At 30.2% G+C, this 24,251-nt stretch overlaps 1 protein-coding gene across 7 annotated transcripts in view; it reads right to left on the bottom strand.

The window, feature by feature from the left end:
• The window catches only part of bru3 (CUGBP Elav-like family member bruno 3), a 207,418-nt gene extending 183,623 nt beyond the window's left edge, over nt 1-23,795 (bottom strand). For all 7 annotated transcript variants that reach the window (XM_088257255.1, XM_088257256.1, XM_088257261.1 and 4 more), the window contains exons 1-2: nt 23,404-23,795; nt 8,979-9,027 (exon numbers count right to left, since the gene is read on the bottom strand). In XM_088257255.1, the coding sequence (XP_088113381.1) occupies nt 8,979-9,027; nt 23,404-23,463 (109 nt within the window). In that variant the 5' untranslated portion in view covers nt 23,464-23,795. The remainder of the gene's footprint in view (nt 1-8,978; nt 9,028-23,403) is intronic.
• Nucleotides 23,796-24,251: the final 456 nt, after the last annotated feature.

The following is a 24,251-nucleotide window of genomic DNA, read 5'->3' as shown; positions in this document are numbered from 1 at the left end:
CTAATTCATTCAAAAGTCTAATTCATATATACAAAGGCTAAAAATGATATAGAAGTCTGGGCCTTTACAGGGCTAACGTCCGTCATAGGGTGGTTTAAGTGATCACTTTACACACATTCACTAATTATACCCATAATTGACCACAACACCACACAAATTCTCACTAGAGCCATCTATGGCAGGATGAGAAACCTTTTACGAAGCAGAGACTCTTTCATTTGTACGTCAGGTCCGAATCCTGGATTATATTCACATACTTGAGTAACGCTTGCAACCATCATTTTAAATTTTATTTCACTTTATTATTTCATCAGTCTATTTATTTACAACGTTTTAAGTGTGTCCAAATACTTGCTCGAAAATCTGGATTATCTCCAAATAGAAGGTAATTTAATTGTTAATTTTTGACATCGTAACATACCTACATCTTCATCTTTGTTGAAATGTCAAAAAGAATGTAAGAAATAACGCCTACTTGGAGATAATACAGATTTGTGAACAAGTATTTGGACCCACTCAATTTTTTTGAATAAATATATAAATACTCAAAAATATAAAGGTGTTTGCCGTAGTAAGAATGTTTTTTTTTGTTGTAAAAGAATATAGCAAGCAAGGATTTCGCCAAATATGTCATTCGTTTTCTCGGGTTTCAAATAGAGATCGAGGTTGGCAATAAAGTTTATTATATTGCTCGTAAAATTAAAAGCAAAACCTTGTGTGTGTAAGATATTCAATGTCTTCAGTCATCATTAAAGTAAGTTAATTTATAAAAGTACAATAAAGCGCGGCACTTCATTTTCTCACCCTATCTCTCGCGAATCTCTTAACAAACGTAAAATTTTACTGCCTTACATAGCCGGCTCACACTTTGGATATAACGGCGACCAAACATGAAATGTCTCCTTAACTCCTGGCGGAAAGCGTCATTATAAATAAAGCGCGTTCGTAAAAACTCTCCTCGGCCCACTTCCTTGCCACTGCGGCTTTGCCCTACTGCGCGGCACACACCACGTGCCGCATTCAACCCTTCCAAGGTGTAAGTGCCGCCTGCCGCCTGCCGCCTTCTGCCTTCGTTTTAATTCATTTTCTACCGTTAATTTACTCGCCCGTTTTTATCTGTTTGACCGCATCGAAAAAATATGCTAATTTTTATTGGGGAAATAAATCACCAAAAAGCTCACTGTTTAAGAGTTAAAGCCGTTCGGTTTTGTTTTGCCCCCGAAACACGCAACATCATCTGTCTAGTGGATCAAGTTTTTAAGTCTGTGAACACTATATTATCTGATAAGTAACGAATTTATTCAAATTAAGGACGCTACCGGGAAGCCTTCCAGGTTAATTAATTTTTGGTGAACAAAGTTCGTGTGATTCATCAGATAATTGGGTGATTGTTAATGCGAGCATGTGACTGAGGGTTGCGACGCAGTCGAGTTCTGGAACACTAATTGATCATTCTGAGAAGATGCCTCACGAAGCTTGTATGTGACAAGACAAATTATGTATCTAGGCTGAAATCAGAAACCGCATATAAATAGTGATATTAAATTCTCAGAGAAAACGTCTTGGAAACACAATTTGTTCAATATCAACAAATAGCAGAGGTAAAAATTATTTCTTACCTAGAAAAAATTAAAGAATTCAACAGATATTTAAAATCGACAGTATTTTTGGTTTTGCTATGATTGATTAAATGATAACGATTTAAAAAGATTGTTGTTTCTTTAGTAATTAAAATCGAAATGAAGCGTTTAACTGTCGTAGAAGTTTTGGGTCAGAATTATTATTTAATCTTTATTACCAAAATTCAACAAACACGATCGTTAACCCTTAATTGCTTCATCAAAAACTCAAATAAAACTCGCGTGGGTTACAATAATTGAATGCCGACGGAATGCACGTAAAAAGTTTGTGAGAATAATCGAAGGATCAACACTGGCTAGGGGGGTGCAAAAAACAATTCTGTACATAATAATATTACCCTAATTCACAGTACCTATCCCCGCGAAGTGGCTGGCGACTTAGATAAATTCACTCTCATGTTTTATACCTTATCACGCGAAACACGTTATGCTCAGCTTATAAATAGGACATTGATCACACCGACCTTAAACCGAGAGGGCGGATTTGCTGACACGCAACCTTTGTCATTTGTTAGAGAACGTTTTCATATTATTAAGGCTATCTCCGTCTTGTGGGACCTTAACTTATGCGGGAGTGAGAGATGGATGCAATCCGTGCAAAGGGTAACGAAAGCCCTTTCTTTGCCACTTGAGATAATAGTGTATCATTTATGTCTCGCACTCTTAAATAAACACGTCAAAACTATTGCTACAACACACGCACAACAACGAACAAATATTTACTTAGCCGCTATAATACGTTTTTCTACTTTGATCGTAATTTACATAAATAACATAACATGATATAATGGACAACAAAAATTATATCTTCTATTAAACTTTTATCGTATCTTTGCATTGCTGTGGTTCAGTCTGGTTAAATGGAAAAGAAAGCACACATATCCAATAGGTATATCACAAAGCTTGTGAATATATTAAAGTATTGAAAATCTTTGAAACAGTCCAATCCAATCGAAAACATTGAAAATGCTAAGTAATAGTGGCTGTGAAGAAGCATTGTGTCTGCCATGATCAGTGTTTAGTATTACGTGTCATGGGCGTTGCAATTGAATTAAATAATAGTTTTTTTTGACTCTCACTTCTTATTATTTATTTAGATAGATAGTGGACTTGGATGTAAGGATATATATATATATATATATATATATATATATATATATATATATATATTTATATATATATATATATATATATATATATATATATATATATATATATATATATATATATATATATATATATATATATATATATATATATATATATATATATATATATATATATATATATATATATATATATATATATATATATATATATATATATATATATATATATATATATATATATATATATATATATATATATATATATATATATATATATATATATATATATATATATATATATAAATATATATATATATATATATAAATATTTAAAATATATTTCTTAATAATCGGTTATAACTTTAGACGCATTTGACCAAAGAATATTTTTATTTTAATTGTATATTTTTAGTTTCATCCACCTGGAGCAAAATTAGTTTAAAAAAATACGGACGACTTTTAAATATTATTTCAATTGAAATGCAATTTATTAAAATTAAAAACAAAAATATAAACCACTTTAATAAATTTTTGAGTAAAATTATTCGAACAATCACTCCGTTTATATGCATTATTTGTAAATTTACTAACCTAAAGTACCTTTAGTATAAAAATAAGAAAAAAATAGTTCATTTCGTCATACAAACGTTACATGCACTGTGTTGAGTGTGATATACATACGTTACATGCACTGTATTGAGTAAAAAAATTTAATTTAATTAAAAAAAAGTGACGTATAACCATGTTTATTGCCATAAACAATAAAAATAGAATAAATTTAAACGCATTCTTGTACTTTTTACTATTCGAATTGCAACACCCCCTCTTGTAAGTAGAGCCGTGCGCTGAATATCTACAACATGCTTTATTATTGTAGAAATGTAACGTACATATAATACGCGCATTTGAAGTGGCTAACCGCTACTTAGGGGAAATAACAATAAACTACCGAGTAAGTGTTTCGTGTGTCACTTGGCGACAAATTACTGTGTTGTTCAGCATCAGGATAATAATTTAAATGTGAAATTAATTTTCCACGGCAATTATGCAAACGGAAACTTTAATGTCTGAAAAAGTATTTTTATACTTAAAAGTAGTCAAGTTAGGAGTCGAAACAATCGGCAGGTTTGTATGAGGAGATGCATGAACGTGGAAGGGCGAAGAATGTTTGCAAGAACAGAGTGGTGTGGCGTTCTATTCTCTCTGCCCACCCCTGCGGAGAAGCGGCGTGATGGTTAGTTAGTTTTTTTTGTATTTTTATTTTCATGTTATACAGAATTTTCCTGGTATTAAATGAATTTCAATATTTTTATACCATATTCGCTCCCTATGTGAAACGTATGTAGTCTACAAACCGTAGTCGTACAGGAGAAAGTGACCAACTGACAACACGTTAAATGTTCAGGAGGGCCATTTAAGTCACTTTTGCTTGGCAACAAAATATACATCAATGCAGTTAGTCATTTTTAACAAGTAAATATATTATACTTCCAAGTTTAAAATCGCTTTGGGATTTTTTCAGGGCAATATTAAGCTATTAAGATATCAAATAGTCAATGATCACGTTTTTGTAAAAAATGCACTTGGCCACTTTCTCCTGTATAACTACGAAACCGTCTCAAGGTTTTTCTGTCAGGCGCATCCTACTAAGCCTGGTCCGCGTCCTGAAATTCAGACGAGACCTACCGGCGAATTGTCAGCAGTGGTCGTCCTGAGCGGCGCGTACCCGATGCGTTGTAAAAGAGGCAGGCTCAATTTAGGCTACCGGAAGGTATGCGGAGTACATAGTCTTTTCTTGACGACACTCGTGACCAAGATCTGTTGCGTCCTACGCCTTATCTCTTCATTTCTTACAAAGTCAAACGTTCTTCGTTTCTTACAAAAATTCTTCGCAAACATCTATTCTCAAAGCTAAGTACACGTCTGCTCTGAGCTCTTGTAAGGTGTCATGTTTAACAGACTTCAAAAGAATTTTAATGTCGTAAAATAATATGATCTACACCAGTGGTCGGGAACCTACTACCCAAGGGTAATTGAATTACCTACTCCAACATTTTGAATTACCCACCAAGAAAAAATCGACATACGCAAGCAAATCTCAATGCCTGTATATTGGCGTGGAATGTATAACACTCTTTCTCCTTCTATCTACGTTATATTTTTCTTCTCTCTCATATAACGAAATGCGTCTAGTAAACGTGACGCGTACTTGAAATTTCACTCTCAATTCTCGTCCACTTATCTATGATTAAATCGCCACCCAAGAAGTTTCACTTTAAAAAGCCTGACTACCTCAAAGTTTTATTAACCAAAGTTTTAGTTTTATCCTGATGGACATATACACTTAAGCTTTTACCCCATACAGTAGCTTTAAGAAGCATCGGTATGCAACCCCAAGTGCCTTAGCTCTATTTACTATCATCTTTACGATGCTTATAAATCAAAGAATGGAGATAGCATAAGAGGATAAAAGAAGACTTAATGCAGTTAAAAAGGAATCACTCACATAAATTAAAGTCATGTAATGTATGATAGACGATCAAATGGTGCAATAAGAAAAAATAAAAGGATAATATAAGCAGTAGGTATCGATAAAACCACGAAATGTGTGTTGAGACGGTATGAACATGTACAATAAAAATGTGGAAATATTACAAAAATGTAAAGTAATTATTGCAAGAAATAGAAGTAGAAGTACACCGAGAAAAGCTTGGTATGATCATATACTTATTTAATGTGGGTGATGACGACAGGCAGTCATTTACTCGTCTTTTTACTCTCATATCAATCCAATGATGCATAAGCTACTATTGCATTGTATGATTACACAAAAGCGATGTGATCGTTTCTGGATATATATATATATTAAATAAATATTTTATTTAGAGAAAAAAATGATTTTTCGTTCTCAAAAAAATATGCTTTTAAACTAATCTAATAACATACTTTTTGATTAAATTTAATAAAGTGATACGGATTCCACAAAATCAAAATTGATTTATTTTAAAATTCCAATTGAATTTATAGATGCTATTATGTCTTTAAATTAAGTGTGACAAGCGATTCGACTCATTTTGCAAAAAAATAACGGTGCAATTTTTGTTGTTTTTGTTTTTGTTTTTATTATTTCACAAAAAAAAAACTTATCTAGAAAGCGGTTAGAAAACCAAAATACATGTAAAATAATCCTACAACTTTACATATCAAAATAAAAATTATGCGTATTATTACGATCGTTATCCAAATATTATACATGTGTTTTGTGAACCGATATCGTTAATAGATTGAAAGATAAATGAAATATCACTAATGTATAAATATTGTAATAGAAGCCCTAATGGATTAAATTTCAAGTTATCATTCAATATTTAGTTTATTTTAACCTAAAACTATCTAACTTCAACCTTCCTTGGTTACTTAGTGGAATATCACGAAACATTACATATAAGTTTTCAAGCAATTAGTGTATTTAAACGTCTCTGAGGATATGAATAAATTATGGCTTAACATGTTCAATCAAACGATGTATGCTGAGCATTGGTAAATTCGTTTTCCCTTAGATTTAATTGTGAAATGTACGTGAGGATTGGTATTACTGTTTGATATTATCTGCTGGCGGGGGTTGGAGGCTTTATTAGACTAATTAAGTCAAACATACGATGTGTAAACATGTAGAAAGCTTCATCGCTAGGACGATGACAGGAATTCAAGTACGCCAAATATATGTATGGTGTACGGTTAATAAAACGAGTGTTCGGATACAAAAAACACAGTTAAAAATAAAGAATCTTAAAGTAATTTTGTATATATTTTTAAGTTAGAATTATATCATAATTTGTTATTCTCTTCAATTTTAAAATCAATAAGAAGTACTATTTTATGTTTTTTTTTCGTAACAATCCATATAATTATTTTAACGTTATTCTTGATTCATTAAATTTTAAAATTTTTTAAAAATTTAATTTCACATACTTACATATGTATATTTATTTCTGAATTGTGAAACGTATATTTATTAAGTATAATTTAAAACAAAACTTCTATGTAAAAATATCAAAAATGTTATTATAGCAGTTTTAAAAATAATAGAAGTATTGTTATAAAAATTCCTAAATTTTAATATAAAATGACAAAGGTGGAAAATTGGAATTGTGAATGTTGTCTTGTTTTGCATCATTTGGGGTTAATTTAACTATTATAGCTAAATTTGGAATTAGGTTCTACAATTTTATGTCATTGGATTCAGTTAAGTAATAACCATCATTTTACAATCTCGTATTAGATTTATTATTTGTTTAAGTATTAGTTTTATTTTTTTTTTAAACGAATAATGATTTAAGCGTTATTGCATTTTATAAAATAAAACAAAAACTGTATACTTTTTTTCACTTTTATTTTATTTGACCAATGACCGGCTTTTGTCGTTACCGACATCACCATACTGGTGGGAGGCTTGACAAAATTCAATGTTAATGACAAAACCCGGTCATTGGTCAAATAAAATAAAAGTGGCAAAAACTTTATAGTTCTTTTTTTTTACAGAATAATGATTTACGAAATATTTTATTAAATGTAAATATATTATAAAACCGACCTAATGTGGTTCATAAAAAAGTGCTAATACGAGTAGATTGCCTTAAAATTTGTAAACGGAGAAGTAATTGTTTTAATGTCCTTCTAAAAATAAACATCTGTTAGCAAAATTCTTATTCCTCACGCACACAAACACGTGATATTTGTATTAGAATTTATTTTTATCAGCGTAAGCCGCTTAAATAAAAACACATGTTTAACGCAAAGTTTGGGTTATTAATTCGTGTTAATTTGCGATACTATGATTAGATGGCAGTGCTGTCGGATGTTGACTTTATTGTTACTTGATCTTAATCTTGCGTGGATTTTTTAGGTTAGAGAATAGGGGTTGGGTTTGGGGGCTGTCCTCACCCGTTCATTATGGGGATAAAACAAAATGGGGTATTTTATTACCCTTGTAGGTTCTGTGGAACAGTTTACGATACATGTATTTTGTGCATGTGTATCGGATATATATAGAGAACCAGTAGTAACATAAATAAGTCGGTGTTGCATGATATCGGACAAAACATAATTTGGGTTTATAGCTACGAAGAATGCTAGGTAGTAATAATATTTAATAATGTTCCCGATGAGAATTTTATTATAACTCGTATCACAGAACGCAATCATCATCGCAATAAAGTTTTTTCAATGCTGGTATTTTCTAAATGACTATTGTTTATTTTTTAATAACAAAAATATCAGTTACTACAAATGTTTTATTATGAGTATACAGGTGATTATTTCAAATCTATTTTATCGATTTTATTTAATTTTCATTCATTTTTAATACAAATAAAATTAGGAGAGAAAAAATGCGATAAAAGCTGGAATAATTTATTTTAATTATTTTATTACAAGAAACTCTTATGTTATTATAAATTTAATTTTTTTTTGGTTAATTTTATGCACATAACACATAATTTACCTTTAAAATAGAGTTTTCTCGATCTCTTATCTCTTTTAAATTAAACATATGAGTCAACTCAATTTTTTTCTTATTTTTATTTTATGTGGTCTTATTTTAATACTAATAAATATTTTAAATAGTAATACAAGTAAAAAACGTTATTGAATTTCATTTCAAATTATATGTTAAAATTGATTTATTTGTAAAAAAAACAATGTCATCTCAACATAGATGAAGAAGAACATAGAGGTTGAGGTTTTTACAGGACTTATCACCCATCGTAGGCTGGTTTAAGTGATCGCTTTTTGCATGTGTAACACTCAAGATTCTACTCATCATTAATAATCACACTACTAAAATTTTTGGAACTCATACATATGGTATCATACTTATTCATACAAGTCGTTTCAAATGTGAGCTCGTGTCAGAATCTATGATTTATTTGAGTAAGCTTTTTATTTAGCACATATCCTTATTTAAATTATGCAAGACAAATTCAGGTTTGTAAATAAGGATACACGCAAAATGTGTGAAAAAATAAACTGTCTACAATTTGATTATTTGATAAATTACTTTGTTTGCTATGCATAAATACCCAGATTTAAATCAAACATAATATCCAATTAACAAATTCATTACGAGCAATTTAAATTCATTGCAAGGATTAAATTCGTAATTGTTCTGGATTTGTAATTAAAACATTAATGAAATGAACAGAGAAAGTAGAATTTAGAAAATTCCTACCTCCGCGGTTTTCACTGTCCGCTGGTTTCACTTGTATAGCTCGGTTCATCTGAAAGAAAAACAAGCAAACAAACAATTAAAAATACCAAAGAGAAAAACCAAACATATTTTCAAGGCATCATTAAAATAAAAACAAAAATACAACAAATTTAATTCAATGACTATTGTGATTTGATAATAAGTATTTGAAATAACACAATTTTTAAAACTTATTCAGACACTGGATTATCTACCCTATGGATTATCAACGCTTATTAGGTATCTCAGCTTAAGACAAATAATCTAACTTTCTTATACGAAAAAAGCCTAAGCATTCCAGAGTTTGTGACCTGGCATTTGTATAGGCAAAAATAAAGCATTAATAAGATTTTGAATTGTTGAGGATGTGAAATTATTATATGAAATAAGATATGTAAGTGTCAAATTTATCTGTGGTATGTAAAACATTATTAAGTTATAAATATATTTAGAAAAATAAAATAAATACAAAAAATCTAACCATGCTATTTTTAACTATTTTTAAATCTCAGTTTAGGTGTTTTTTTATATGATTTTAACAACTCAGTGGTTATTTTAAAATTTATGAATCGTTTTGGTAAAAATAACATTCGGGTATGTTTTTGTTATTTTATCAACTTAGAGATGGAAGAATGTAGATGGTAAAGGAAATTATTGCGATACTCAAGAAAATAGCCTCTATTTTATAAAAGTAGCCGGTCAGGTATGCAGTAGAGAATTTTTTCATCAACACGCAACCTTTAATAGTTCGCAGGGAACGCACCCTTTACAAGAATTCTAGATTTTAAGGCGGTTATCCGACACATTAAGGGAAATACATCATTTATATAGAATACTAAATTGACCCTACATGAAATAAATAAAACATTTTTTGTGATATTCGATTAAACATGTAAAAAGTGTTATAATTCTGAATTCGGACGATGGTCAGTAAATATGAAATGTATATTGAATTAATATATTAGAAAAACCACGTACCTACATTAAATACGATTTTCTTTCGTTTTATTGCTATTGTATTATATCAAGAAAAATAACATTTTATACCCGTTTACAATCGGAAAGACACAAACATATATGGGGGTAATATATTGTAACTTACCTTAAACAGATTCAAAATTTAATTACCTATATACGTATGGTACATGAGCATTAAGTAAAGTCAAAATTTTTAACAAACACACCTTATATGCTTCTTGATTTAAAGAAATAAAAAATCATTTATGGGTTGTAATGACTTGAGGGTGATTTTAAAAGTTAATTTTGGAATTTTAATTTTCAGAAATCCATTTGTTTGATTTTTATGACTGCAAAATGAAAACTGCTCATTTATGCATTTTATATAATTAATAATATTTTTATGTAAAATTATGAAATGATCCTTGGAATACTTTTGAATTAAAAAAAATGTTGAATAAGACTTTTGGAAATTAATGAAAAAAATATGCTTTCTAAAATTAAACAAAAAACTTGCTTTATAAACTAAATAATTAATTATATTATTTTTTGACATCTCCACAAAGATGAAGAAGAATGTGGAAGTCCGGGCATTTAAGGGGCTTACGATCGTCATAGGCTGGTTTAAGTGATCACTTTACATGCATTCACCAATTTTACCCATTATTGACAACCAAACTTCCTATTCCAATTCCATTCCAAATCCATTCACCAATTGCACGCTTGATTGACAAGCACACTGCTCAAATTCTTGGAAGTTCTTTATGTGTATGTATGATCCAATTTCGAAACATTGTTTTTGAATCGTTAAAATTTCACTAGAGACATCTTTTGGTGAGATGAAAAGAATATTGAGGAGAGACTCTTTCGATTGTATGTATTGTCCGAATCATGGATTATAATCACATACGAGTACATGAGGAACGCCAAATATGATTTTAGTTTATTATTTTAGCTAATAATCCGAGCCATTATACGAAAAATAACTCCTATAATTGGATATAATCCAGATTTGTGTACAAGTGTTTGGACACACTCAAAATGTTGTAAATAAATTATTATTTTGTTGGGATTGACATTAGGTTTATTGGATATCTATTCATAATTAGACCTTTTACTAACATTGCTGATATTGACCAAAAATCGACCTCTCGGTTAGATTCGAATTACATAATGATAATATACGAGTACCTCGATGAAGGTGTATGTATAGTATTTAAATTTAAATAGTACACTTGACTCTTAAGAAATATTTTTTATTTGTCATGAATACAGTATTCACCTAAATATAATTATATTTTAAATTTTACCCTACAACTTTTTTACTAACATTTAAAATTATAAAAGTCATTTTATAAGCGCATTATAATTAAATCAGAATATTTAATGTTTCATAATGACGTTTTCATAATTTAGATTAGTAAAATTTTCAGATTAAAAATCAAAAATGTATGGAATTTTTTTATTTAGATTATTATATGATATGTTTATCTATTATTATGTGTATTTCATACCAACAAATTATTGTTTTATATTTATAAAAATAATTATGTGTGGCAGAGTATTCAGTTTTATTACAAGTTATAAAATACAAAATTAGCCATAATATTATTAATTGAAATATTGATGTTGGTGTATGTATGTGACTACATAATATGTGAGTATATAATGAAATCACCCTAATGCATTGTCTATGGAGAGGATGTACATTAGGAGGGTAGGAATGCATAGAATTGCCATCAGACACTATGCAATTTGTAGTGTATATATTATAGTATACATGTTATACATATGTTGTTGCACTGATTGCTCTACTGGTAGGCGTTAGAACATAAATTTCTCAACGGTCTATACATATGATGAAGTTATCCTTAAACGGAAATCAATTGGCGAAATTGAAGAAGAAATCTATTACATATTAAAATACTATTTTTGAAAATATATGTATTTGCGGTGTTTCAAGATTTTCGTATTTCTTCTAAAAATATAAATTAAAAAAATCGTCACAAAAATTTATTCAAATGAATTTTAATCTCGAGATCTTGGGAAAAGTATTAATCATATTTTTTTACTTAGTATCATTCCGAAAAAATAATTATCGTTCTTTGATGTTAAATTCAGCTGTGCTGCTTTATATATGAAAATACACGTTTGTTTAAAATCTTAAATATCTAAAAAGAATTCACCGATTGCTTGAAAATTTCGTTACCTAAATTTCGAAAAAACGATACCTGCTGAACGTAACAGTAATACACATAAAACATAAAGTTTCTGTCACTAAACCATTTCAATGTTTTTGTTTGCAAGTTGTTTAATAGATTATTATATTTTGGTTGCTTCTTTCTGAAAATAGATAAAGATATATAATATATTTGTGGATTTTAAATGATTCATTTTCCATTTAAGTAGATTGAGCCACAGAAACGCGTAGACAGTTACAGCTATGTAGTTCATAATCAAATTATCCATTCCGGTGACTGAAATACCATAATTTATAATAATTTGAGTAGTCCCTAAAGGAATGGAATGCTGTGAAATTGTAGGTAAAATATTTCCAATCCAGCACGATTGAATTAATCCGTAATATATTGAAGATTCACACTACGCGACCATGTCTGAATGAATATTTCAGATTTGCGGTTTTCCCATCCTGGGCTGTATATTTGCGGCAGGGGCATCAAACCGCGAAAAGGGGGAGGTCCCTGTGTAATGTCACTGCATTCATGCAACGCAAAGTTATAATATGCATATTTCGATTGCTGGAAATTGGTATTCAAATGGGACTAGCATAAAAATTACATTCCTGAATTCCCGGCGCATAATTAATTGTGAATTCTTAGTAAACGCTTAGAATAAAATAGCGACATAAATGAATAAATATGCCATAAATATTTATTTTCATATCTGAACTAACTGAATGGGACACGTTTTATTGTTTTCTTCAAAATTATCACACGAGTATTTTTAATATGAGATTCAACAAAAACAGAGGCGGTATTACAAATACGATGGTTAAAATTAATTATCTTCATATTTGTAAAAAACTCGTATTCTTCAAATGAGAATATAATAATAATTTTCAGGCAAATGAGCATTATTATAAATAATAGAACGTAAATTTTATTACTGCATATATTTACATACATAATAAATATATATATGTATATATATATATACATATATATATAAATATATATATATATATATATATATATATATATATATATATATATATATATATATATATATATATATATATATATATATATATATATATATATATACATATATAGAAATACATTTAAAATATTTGTAATATGTATATATTAAATATTTATTTTTAAAAGATCAATGAAAAGTAGATAAAAATTGTGCCCTTTAAATTACGATTCTTATAAAGGAAGTACATTAAGAAAGTACGAAGAATAAAAGAGTATTGAACAAAACGGTAGGAAAAGTTTCAAACGACGTTCTCGTATTAAGAATTGTTCTAATACCAGTTGGCATTGAACAATTGGGCAGAATCCTAGATGGACGAGTGGATGTAAAGGGGGTGCTAGCCAAGGTGTTAGGGTGGGTTCAGGTGGGTGGATAGTAAGGTTTGTTGTCCTTCTTTGTTGCCGTAGAAACCTTTATGTCCGAGTCGTGTCGCGATGCCAGCCATGTCCGGACAATGGTGGTGTCATCATCGGGCGGGCCCCTCGCCCGCCCCCAGCCGGTGTAATGGAACGGAACTACCCCCTGAACCCTTCAGTGGTTACACTCTAATTTCTACTCTTGACATATTGATGAAATGCCAGGAAATGACTCTTTACATCTCAAGGCATTGAAAAATATTTTTAATCCTTTAAAATTGCAATCTTTCTAGTTTTCTTATACGGTTTACTTATCAAAAGGTTTATTTTGATTTAAAAATGATGCTAAGATACATTTTGGAATATTGAAAAATATTGAATTAAATAAAATTTCAAAATTAAAATTTAAAACGATTTTAACTAAAATGCATGTTTCTCACAAAAAATGTACAATCAAAGGAATTACAGATAGTAAGACACGACATTTTCATTTTAATGCTATTACGCCTAATTCTTAATTTTTAATCGAAAAAAATACGTTCCTTAAATATTGAAATTGAAATTTATTTGGTAAATCCAAAATATATAAAATTGATAAGAAAATGAAAAGGTGTGGATTTAAAAAAAATATATATACAGATACACAGTATATTTTTGATTGTTAAAAACTGCCAATTTTTTAAAAGTATTTAAAAACTAACATATATAGAAAGGACTCAATAACTTGAAGGAATAATATAAATTGTAAGCAATTACTTTGATTAACCATAACAGTCAAATGCCTGAAAAACCGTCCCAAAACACACCCTAGTGTCTGAGGAATAAACATCTTGTATACGAAAATTACTTAATTTTTACAATATATTTTCTTAAAAAAAAGGATTTCATCTGAAATCCACAAATTATAAACGTTTACACACTAAGTGACTAAAAAAAATCAGTTATTACAAATTAAAAGCAAGATATACTTAAAGCTTATAACTTATAAAACATACACATTTATGAATAATAACGTTATGTTATGAATATTACAGTAATTTTGTCTTAGATTTGGTGATAATGTAAGGATGAATTATATTTTTAAAGTGGGATGTATTTAAATATTTTTAATCAGGCAATGTAGTGTACAAAATCATCGTATCATGTGACGAACGCCACCCGAATATTGGCCTGGCATTTCATTACACAAAGTGGCCGTATTTGCATTTAATTTGTAAGTGGTCATGCAGCGTGAAAACCCAACTATGGGGATTAATGGATCCTAGACACGCTCAAATGGGACCCGTCTCCGGATCCGAGAGCTAAATTGTAAGATTGCATTTCTACTCGACTTAGAAGACTAATTGATCGATATTAAGCTATTCTTAGACCCTAAAGGTTTGCTCGCGAAGTCCGTATACAACTTCAGGTAGATTTATGATTTGAAATCGCCCCTAAATGTCACTTGTAAAGGCGACTGGCATTTGAGTGGTAAACACAAAGCAAGGTGGGTAAAAATAACAGTTTATTTTACAGTGTTTTCATGTAATCAAGACGACAAATATGCTCAAGATTAACATCTTACTTCATGAAAACATAAGTTTAGAAATTTCGGATAAAAACACAATTTTTTTGCTGAGCATAAGGTTGAAAAAAACCCTTTCAAGCTTTAACTTCAGTATTAAGAAATTAATTACGATTTCAGAATTCTGAATTTCAGTTTATTTAGCACGTAATTTATGGTAGTTCCGAAGCTATAATTTATATTTATCTACAATATTATTCAATATACTTAACTTTTAAATGGTGTGTTTGTACATGTAGATAGTTAATATGTATATATATCTTTAAATTATATAGATACGCTATAACAGCCAATATCGTTTAATTTTTTAAAAAGACAGAGTAAAGATTACTTTTTTGTTTTCAAACTAATATTTTAGTTAAAATACTGATTGTAAAAGTACAAGTATCAAGGAATTAGCTATTTTAACAAGAGACATTTTTTTCACATCTTATAATTTCATAGGTGTAATGCATTTAAATGATCTTTAATGCTGGCCGACACGTTAGAGAAAAATATGGTAGGTCAATACATATCGCTCACTCCTTTCAAGAACGTCATAATAAAAAAAACTTGATTTTTCAGTAGAACGTTTTTAAAGTTAAAAAATATAATACAATGTATTAAAAATAAATATCAAGCCTTTTATTGAAATTTTAACTATGCAACATATCTTTTTAGGTAAATCCTGAAGGTTTTTTCTCCATCTGAAAAATATTTAGTTTATTTGAAACAATACCTTTTCTTCAAAATGCAAAAACAACACTTTCTGCCCTGTAGCGGGTAAACATTAAGTTAAAAATATGCTTCTTTTGCTGGGATACAGTACATTTTCTGGGCATTCCGAAAACATGCACAAGTCAAAATTGGCGATTTTTGATTTATGACGTTCTTGAAAGGAGTGAGCGATATGGTATAATAAACAAGAAAAAAAACTCTTGAACAGCAGTGAAAATTTCAAAGAAGTATAGGATTCTAAATAGATTACTTTTTGCAAATTTTTTAAGTTTATATTCTTTTTGAATGAAAAGGATTTCTTAAAATCATTACATTTACTTAACGCGAATCATTATTTTTTTTTAATTGGAGAAATATTTGTGTTTTTATTATTTTCAATTAAATACTATTTCTGTGGGCCTTAGCGGCTCATTATTAAAAATAGGTATTTAATTGTGGTAGAGTGTGTTCGAACCAAGAAACTCTGAGTCCGCGACACTAACCACGGGATTACAGCCCGCCACGAAAAAATATATTTCGTTTAAAGATTTGAGATAATCAGAGAAGATCAAAATAATATTTTTAAATTGATATTTCAGTAAAACACTATACCAGGGGACTACGGATTTCCATCAAATGAAGTTACATCATTTAATTAGGTTGTCGTCAAAATGGCAAATTAAAATTGACACAAACAGCGAGAGTCGCTCGAGCGAATTTGACGACAGCTATGGGAGGATATGTACAGTGTACAGTATATAGGGATACCCATGTATGTGTATGGCTCATTTTTAAATACGCTTCCTTTTGGGACAGCCACATTTTTGTGAAATATGTGGGTTAAAAAATTGCCCCGTTTTCCTGTTTGGTTATGTAAGCAAAATTTTATTGGGCGAGAGGCGGACCGCTTTTTATTACCTCAAAGATTAATTCTCGGCAACGGGGGAGAATGCGTTGTGTACACTCTAAATGGAACATTCCCCGATGTTTATGTTTTAATGGGGTATTATTTTAATTGAAAAGGCTCGATAAAAGAGCATTTAGACGTAAAATCTACTAGAATCACAAATTAATGTTTGTGTTTAATTGATTCGCCGTTTACTAAAGGTTCGTAGGCTGCGTTCAAAAATTAAATGAAGCAAGATCTCATTTTAGTATTTATTCACTCGATGGAAAGCTTACTCGATTCATTACTCAAATTGTTTCTGGTAGAGATACGGAGAAATCAGAAAGTTATCTCAGCTGGAAGATAATAAAACTAATGCTACATAATTATTTCTTCAATTAGAAATGCAGAATCAACACAATCATTATTGAATTATTCCACTGTTTGAGAATAATAATTTATAATGGACAATTTATAAAACACTGTTTTCATGAGAAATCACTTCAAGGACGCTTAACAATTTACAGTATTTTTGCATATAAAACGACTTGCGCAAATAATTTTTTTTCACAGACTTAAGACGTCCGCCTCCGTAGTGTAATGGTCAGCATGCTCGTCTACCATTCTGGAGGTCCCGGGTTTGATGCCCAGGGGAGTTTAATAAATACAAGTGATTTTTTCACTCTAATATTTATTCAATATTACACTGGACTGCTACCTGAAGTGGAGGGCTGATCACCTTTCCTTCATGTGTAAACGATCGAGATAACACTGCGTTTATATGAAGCAGTGCCTTATGCGCCATTGGGGTGTGCTAAGGGTTTTATAAAATAATAAAATAAGATTACAATGTCCATCAAAAACTATTTAAAAAATTGTAGTTACTATGGCTAGCAGCTAAAAACCAAGAAAATCAATTTAATTTCTTTTCGGAAAGCTTGAATCGAAAATTGAAAATGATATTTTTACCAAACAACTATAAATAATAACACAAAACCAGCCAATGACAGCAAACACCTAGACATTCATATTCTTCTTCATCTATGCCGAGTTGCCGAATAAAGAGTAAAAAAATAACTCTAAGTGGAGAAAACCCATATTCGTGAACAAGTATTTGGAGACATTCAGAATATTATAAAAAATGACAACAAATAGTTTTTTTAAACCATATATTCGATGCATATGTAACACAGAATTTTCCTTCGTTTTTCAAAGTATAAAAGAAAAAAAAAACAAACAACGAAATGAGGTCATGTTGTATCGTATGCACTATATCCAACACTCATTAAGGTGTTTGGTTTTCCGGGAACAGCCAATGAGCAATGACTTAAATAGGAGTGTTTCAGTATTAGTATTCGGTATTCATATGTCTAAGTCTACTTTTGACCGTGTAATGATTACAAAACACGACGCCTGAATATAAGGGCACAGAGAAAAAAAGTTTAAAAATGTGCTTTAGAAAAAACTTCGTGAAACTTAATTTGGCGTTTAAAACTGAGAACTTTTTTACAAAGTGGATTTGTCCAAGTTTAGTCTTTGATATCTGGGTATTGTGAGCGAGGGATGGTACACACATTCAAATGTGATCTAGTATAGCGGTGTTGGAGAAATTTATTATGACGTAAGGCGCGGAGTTTCTGGACGATATTTCACCAGCGGCCGCCGACTAATTACATTTACACAAAAGGATAATTGAAACATGATGGCAAAAGGGCGAAATAAATTGCAACTTTGGAAAACTTCCACTACTACTCCAAACATTCTCATACAATCTGGCGGCATGTACTGAACATACGAAAATTACGTAAACAGAGTTTGGCTTTATACAAGTTTTATATGAAAATTTGGTCAATGTATTTAATGATTATCTAATACATTTTACCCTGAAGTATGGTAAAACATGATAAAAAAGTCATGTATTTTTTTAATAATGGTACTTAATGTTCCTATTGAGTAATTTATACCTGTCAATTTTAATGTCGTTAAATCAAAAGTTTTTTTTTATAAAAGCGATATTTCTAATTAACCAATTAACTAACTTTTTCGGCGCTTCGCATTTAGGTAGGCAGAGAGCATGAAACGAGGTAGGCAGAGAGCATAAAATGAGGTAAAATGAGGTAGGCATAAAACGCTACACCTTTCTTTCAAAAATCTTTGCTTCTTCGACATTCATATATCTGTTTATACATAGCCGCTAATTATTCTGACTTGACCTGATATTGACCTTGTCATTTTCGTGTATTTGAAATAATAGATTTTGATCAAGTTTCCCTCGGTCTTTTTCTGCTCCTATTAAAAACAACATTCGCCTCATACATTCGTATTACTGTCCTTTCTTCACTCATTTTATTCAAATGCCCAAATAATATCAACATCCTTATCTTAATTTTATTGATAATGCTTTTATCCGCCTTGCATTTTTTTCACAATTTAAAAATGTATGGTATCATACATCGTTTTGCCGTGCATTTATCTGAAAAATTGCATTTTGATTCCATTTAGTCTACTTTTATCCTTTAAAATAAGTTAGAATGAAAAAATATTGCAATTATAAATTTGAAAAAAAAGAATACGATATTTTTTATTGATTAATTTATAATATTTGATACGATAAAAACATGAATTTATTTGAATTAAAGCAATATACCTTGCTTAAATTATGAAAAAAAGTGTAATAAATAAGTATAAAATACATTTTAGAAGCCTCTGTTTAAAGTTTTCAACAAGCCTGAAGTGACAGAAGCTCACAATTCCATTATCACGTAACGCAGTGCGTTAGGAGGCTTTTACTTCCACCGATGATATGAATTATTCATGATTCCAAACGACCCACATAGTATGGAAAGCAGAAAGCATCGTCGCTAATATACTTCTAAGGTCTGCAAACACAGCCTCTCTTCTCCTCATCCATCTGCTGAGGATACTAGTGGAGAAGCGTTACAGAGAAATCCACTAAGATTACACCACCATTCTCGAGTAATCAAAAGTATTTTAAACTCTCTTCAATAATTGTAGAGGAGGGATTTGTTTAGTTAAAGAAACGGACTACTATCTCACAAGAAAACTGATATAACTGATGTATTAAAAATTTATTTCGGGAAAAATAGTAGCACGAGTAACATTAATGTTTGCTTATCGATTAAAAAATTTAAGTATTAACACCAAAACTTTCTTCAATTAAGATCTTAACAAAATAATACTTTCTATTGGCTTAAGATGCAAACGCTTGCATGTTGAGGTAATAAAAAGCTTATGAAAGTTTTTAAGATAAAAGAGATTTTTTTATGTTATACTAACATAAAAAATATCTTATCGATTGAATATTAATAATTAACACCGAAACCTTCTTTGATTAACGTCTTAATATAATAAAAGTTTAATTTCCCAGAAGAGAACACTTGTGTGTTGGGGCAGTAAAGTTTTCAAGATAAAACAAATTGATTATTTTTATGTACTAATCGATTGAAGTTTTAAGCACTAGTACTGAAGCTTTCTTTTTTTGAATTCTTATGCAATATCAATAGAACACTTGCATACTGGGGCAATAAAATTTCAAAGTTATGGAGATTATTAATTATATAGTTTACGTATGCTGATTGATTGAAAATTTAAGCATTAATACAGAAACCTTCTTTGATTAACTTCTTATCAAAATATAAGTTAATTTCTCGGAATAAAGCACTTGCATGTTGGGGCAACGGAAAGTCGGAGTTGTAAAGATAAATCAACGAGATTTTTTACGATTACGGCAAACAATTAAAATTTCAATGCAAATTCGCGCCGTTTATTTCTACCCTGTAAGTGGGTGACTCAGCCAAACGGGCCCCATTAAGTAGTCATTTGTATACAATGTGATAAAGAAGTGCTGGGTCTATTTTTGTTGTATTTTCAACACTGAGGAAGATTTAAGTTTAACGAGCGAGGAGTGTTTATCTCATACTCATTTTAAATGTGATTGCGCACGTTGCCTATAGGTATGTTTTAAGCGTCAACTAAAGCTAAACATAATTTCCCGACGAATTTGAATAGATGCGTTAGGAAATTATTTTTAAATACAGATTAAACCTAAACTCAAGCAGCGGAATAAGACCAGACGGAATATGTAATTATGGCGTAATATTTAGGTAGAACTTCAGGGCGAAGATGGGTTTGACCGAAAGCGGGGTAAAGCGGTCCCAAAATACTTGCCTGCAAATTGCATTTGAGCTTCGGTCGAGCGCGAGCACTTAGTCGGGGCCGCGGAGGCACTAATTCGATAAGGGCTGCGCCGGTGGCTACTCACCCCGAGTCGCGGGAGTGGGTGGAAACGGCAAAAAGTAAGAAAAAAACCAAAAGCTCAATCATTCAGACAGCTGGGCCGGCGAGACCGAGTTACACCGTCCATTATTGCGTCTTTCTAGCTCGAAACGTGCCGGATTAGCCAAACCCATTGTTGTATAGCCGAAAATTACGAGCACACATAAGTTTGAATCCAACACCACTAGCACAAGGGTTAGAAGGAAAAGAATCAAGCCAAACGAATCAAAACTAGCGCTCATCGAAAAAGTCTTAACGAACAGTAGAAATTTACCTTTCCTTGTTTTGAAAAAATCACTTAAAATCATATAAAATTATCATCTACCAAAAATATGGATTGCACTTTTTTACTGACAGTTTTCGAAACAAACTCTCAAGATGTCAAATAAAATATTTCACATTCAAAGGATATTAGAAGTATTTAAATCGACTTTTCCCTGTTTTGAAAAATCACTAAAAATATTTTTGCATTATAATCCACCTTATATATAAAATACTCATTGTTTAGTAACAGTTTTGGAAGACAGCTTTAAAGATGTAAAATAAAATATTCCGCAAAGATAAAAGATGCATTATCTATCGAGGAGGTTAATAAAATAACCGTTGTATGAAGTATACTCGTGTAAAACATTTAAACCCGTAAATTTAATAACAAAATAAATCATCAATGTTATATGTATAATTTATAACTTTTTTAAAATTCTTCATTAATATTCCCAAATGATTTCAAAATTTCAAAATGCAAAACTTAGTCATTTTAACAATATAATAAATATCAAATAATTTAATATTTTTGATTAAGTATTTTTATGGCGGATATAAAAAAATAAAGGGTTTGTGTATTGACAAAAATTAAATACCTTTTTTTTTGAAAAATTTAAAATAAAAATTAATACACCATTTTTTAATTATAAAACATCTTTAAATGACTATATGTAATTCAAAAATATTTTTTGTCTATCTATAAGCACAAAAGTTAAGTCTTTTTTTTGAAGAGGCACAGAGTATCTAGAATAAGATATTTTAAACAGTTGGAATATCCTTAAAAAAAAGAGTGAAGTAATTTTTTTAATAATATTAAAACAAACAAAACTGACAATTACTTTGTTCTTTATATTTATTCAATATATTGTCTAGATAGCTTTGAAATGTAAAATAATAATAAAGAGTGACAAAGCATACTGATTAAACCAAATAAGTCATAGATTTAACTTTTTTTTAATAAAAATGATTATTCTTGACTTACTTTAATTTTACAATGATTAAAGAAAACACTTGTTTTTTTACCACTTGAGTAAAAAAACAAGTGGTAAAAAACAAGTGTTTTCTTTAATAATTGTAACATGTCTTACCACAAAGTTAATGACAAAACAATAAATTAAATACTTTAATTTTTATGTCTAATAATTATTACTTACAAATATCTTTTAGCTTTGGTTAAATAATATTTTTTAATGGGAAAAACGAACACTACAAAATAAAATACGTCAGTTATTTCTTGAAAATAATCATAAATTTATTAAACTCAACATTAAAATATACACCAAGAATGCATAAAATAACATAGTTATGAGAAATGCGTTAAAAAAATAAAACTTTTTTTTTCTACCTTAGTTTGTAAAGAGTATTTTTTTATTGTAATGATATCCTCGTTTTTGAAATTTGTGTTAAAAATTTAGAACTTTTTATCATTCGTTGATGAATGTGCAAAAAAAAATTATTGAAATCAAATCTTTCAAATAATATTAGCTTAATCAAGAATAGAGATTTTCTTTGTGTAATTTTAATTATTCTCATTTTAAGGGATACTTATTAAAAGTTGTGAATGTTCAAAAGAAATAGAAATTTTTTCGCAGTCTTTGTTTTTACCATGCCTATAATTTTTACGTAGAAGTAAATAATCATTAAACAATAATATTATTGACAAAATAGTTTTTTCTGGAACTTCATTTACGCATTTTTTTCGTTGAATTTGGTTTTATATTATTTAACAGAATTCAGTGCACCTGAGTTTTCCATCAAGTGGCGCCATCGCAACTGTGCGGCGGTTCTGGGAAACTACAAGCGCAACTGAAACGAGCGGTTTTTCAAATGAATAAAACCCATTCCGATATGTGTTAATTTTCAAAAAAGAAATGAAAAACCTTCTTTGATGGTTTTAAAAAATATCAAATGGTAAAATAAATATTAACAAAAATTTACTTTACTTTTTTATTGTAAGAAAAACAAAAAAAAAACTATTTTAATTTTATTTAAAAAAAAAATAATATGCATCCTTAAAAAGATAATATACAAAAAATATTTGTATAAATTTTTATTTATTCGATATTGGAAATTAAAGAAAAAAAATAAAAGAAAAAACCCTTTTTTATTTGTTCCTATATTTTTGAAACTATTCTAAAATTTATTAGAAATTATAAAATATGTACTTACAATAACCGACGGCGAGTATTCAACTTTCGCCGATCGGTAAATTTCTACCAGGTGAACCATATGGATATCTTTTGTGCACTCCTGGTGAAAATAAATAAATTGGGATTGTTTAATTTCGCGGAGGAAACGGCAACAAATTGATTCCTGAATTTTGACAGTTGTTTTAAAAGTTTTTAAGTTGAAAACTGCGAAAGCGCGAAGCTTAAATAAAGCTAAATTATCAACTCGAATAAGTCACAAACACCCGAGAAGTCGACGACAATACTTAAAAAAAGAAGTTAATTTTTTTTTGTAAAGTTTGTATGAGTTTTGAAATGCAAAGTGTTAGTTTGTACGGCGCACGGCTGTCAGTTGTATGGTTCGGAATTCGTAGGGCGAAGACGTCGGCGACGCGGCGCTCTGGTCTCGGGCGTCGTGTGAACTGAGAGCTAGGGGATGATCGCGGGTAGCGCGCGGAGGAGGCGGGGGCCACGCAGCTGCGTGAGCGGCGGACCAATCGCGTGCGTGCATCCCCCACCTCTCCCGCTGCCCTGATCCCCCCCGCCGCCTGCACCACCCCCCACCCGCCGCCCGCCAGCCCAACAGATAAATCGATGGCCTGTATATTGCGTTAATTATTTAGGAAACACGCAATGATAACGGAAGGTGGCCGTGTAATTTCTCATAATTTATTAAGTGCCGGAGTAGGCGTGGATTTTACTAAAACTTTTAATTGGATAAATTGTACTGCAGCTATTTCGGTGGATTGACGGAATTTTCAAACGTCGAGACACGAAATGTTCGACTCTCAATTATATTCTAAACCCTACAATTAACTTTCTTCTACCCCACGCAGTAAGAATACACAT

This window comes from Brachycentrus maculatus, unplaced genomic scaffold (genome assembly GCF_059751285.1).
Source record: "Brachycentrus maculatus isolate JH-2025_06_01 unplaced genomic scaffold, ASM5975128v1 h1tg000077l, whole genome shotgun sequence".
NCBI classification, from domain to species: Eukaryota; Metazoa; Arthropoda; class Insecta; order Trichoptera; family Brachycentridae; genus Brachycentrus; species Brachycentrus maculatus.
This window is presented reverse-complemented; position numbering and strand designations above follow the sequence as displayed.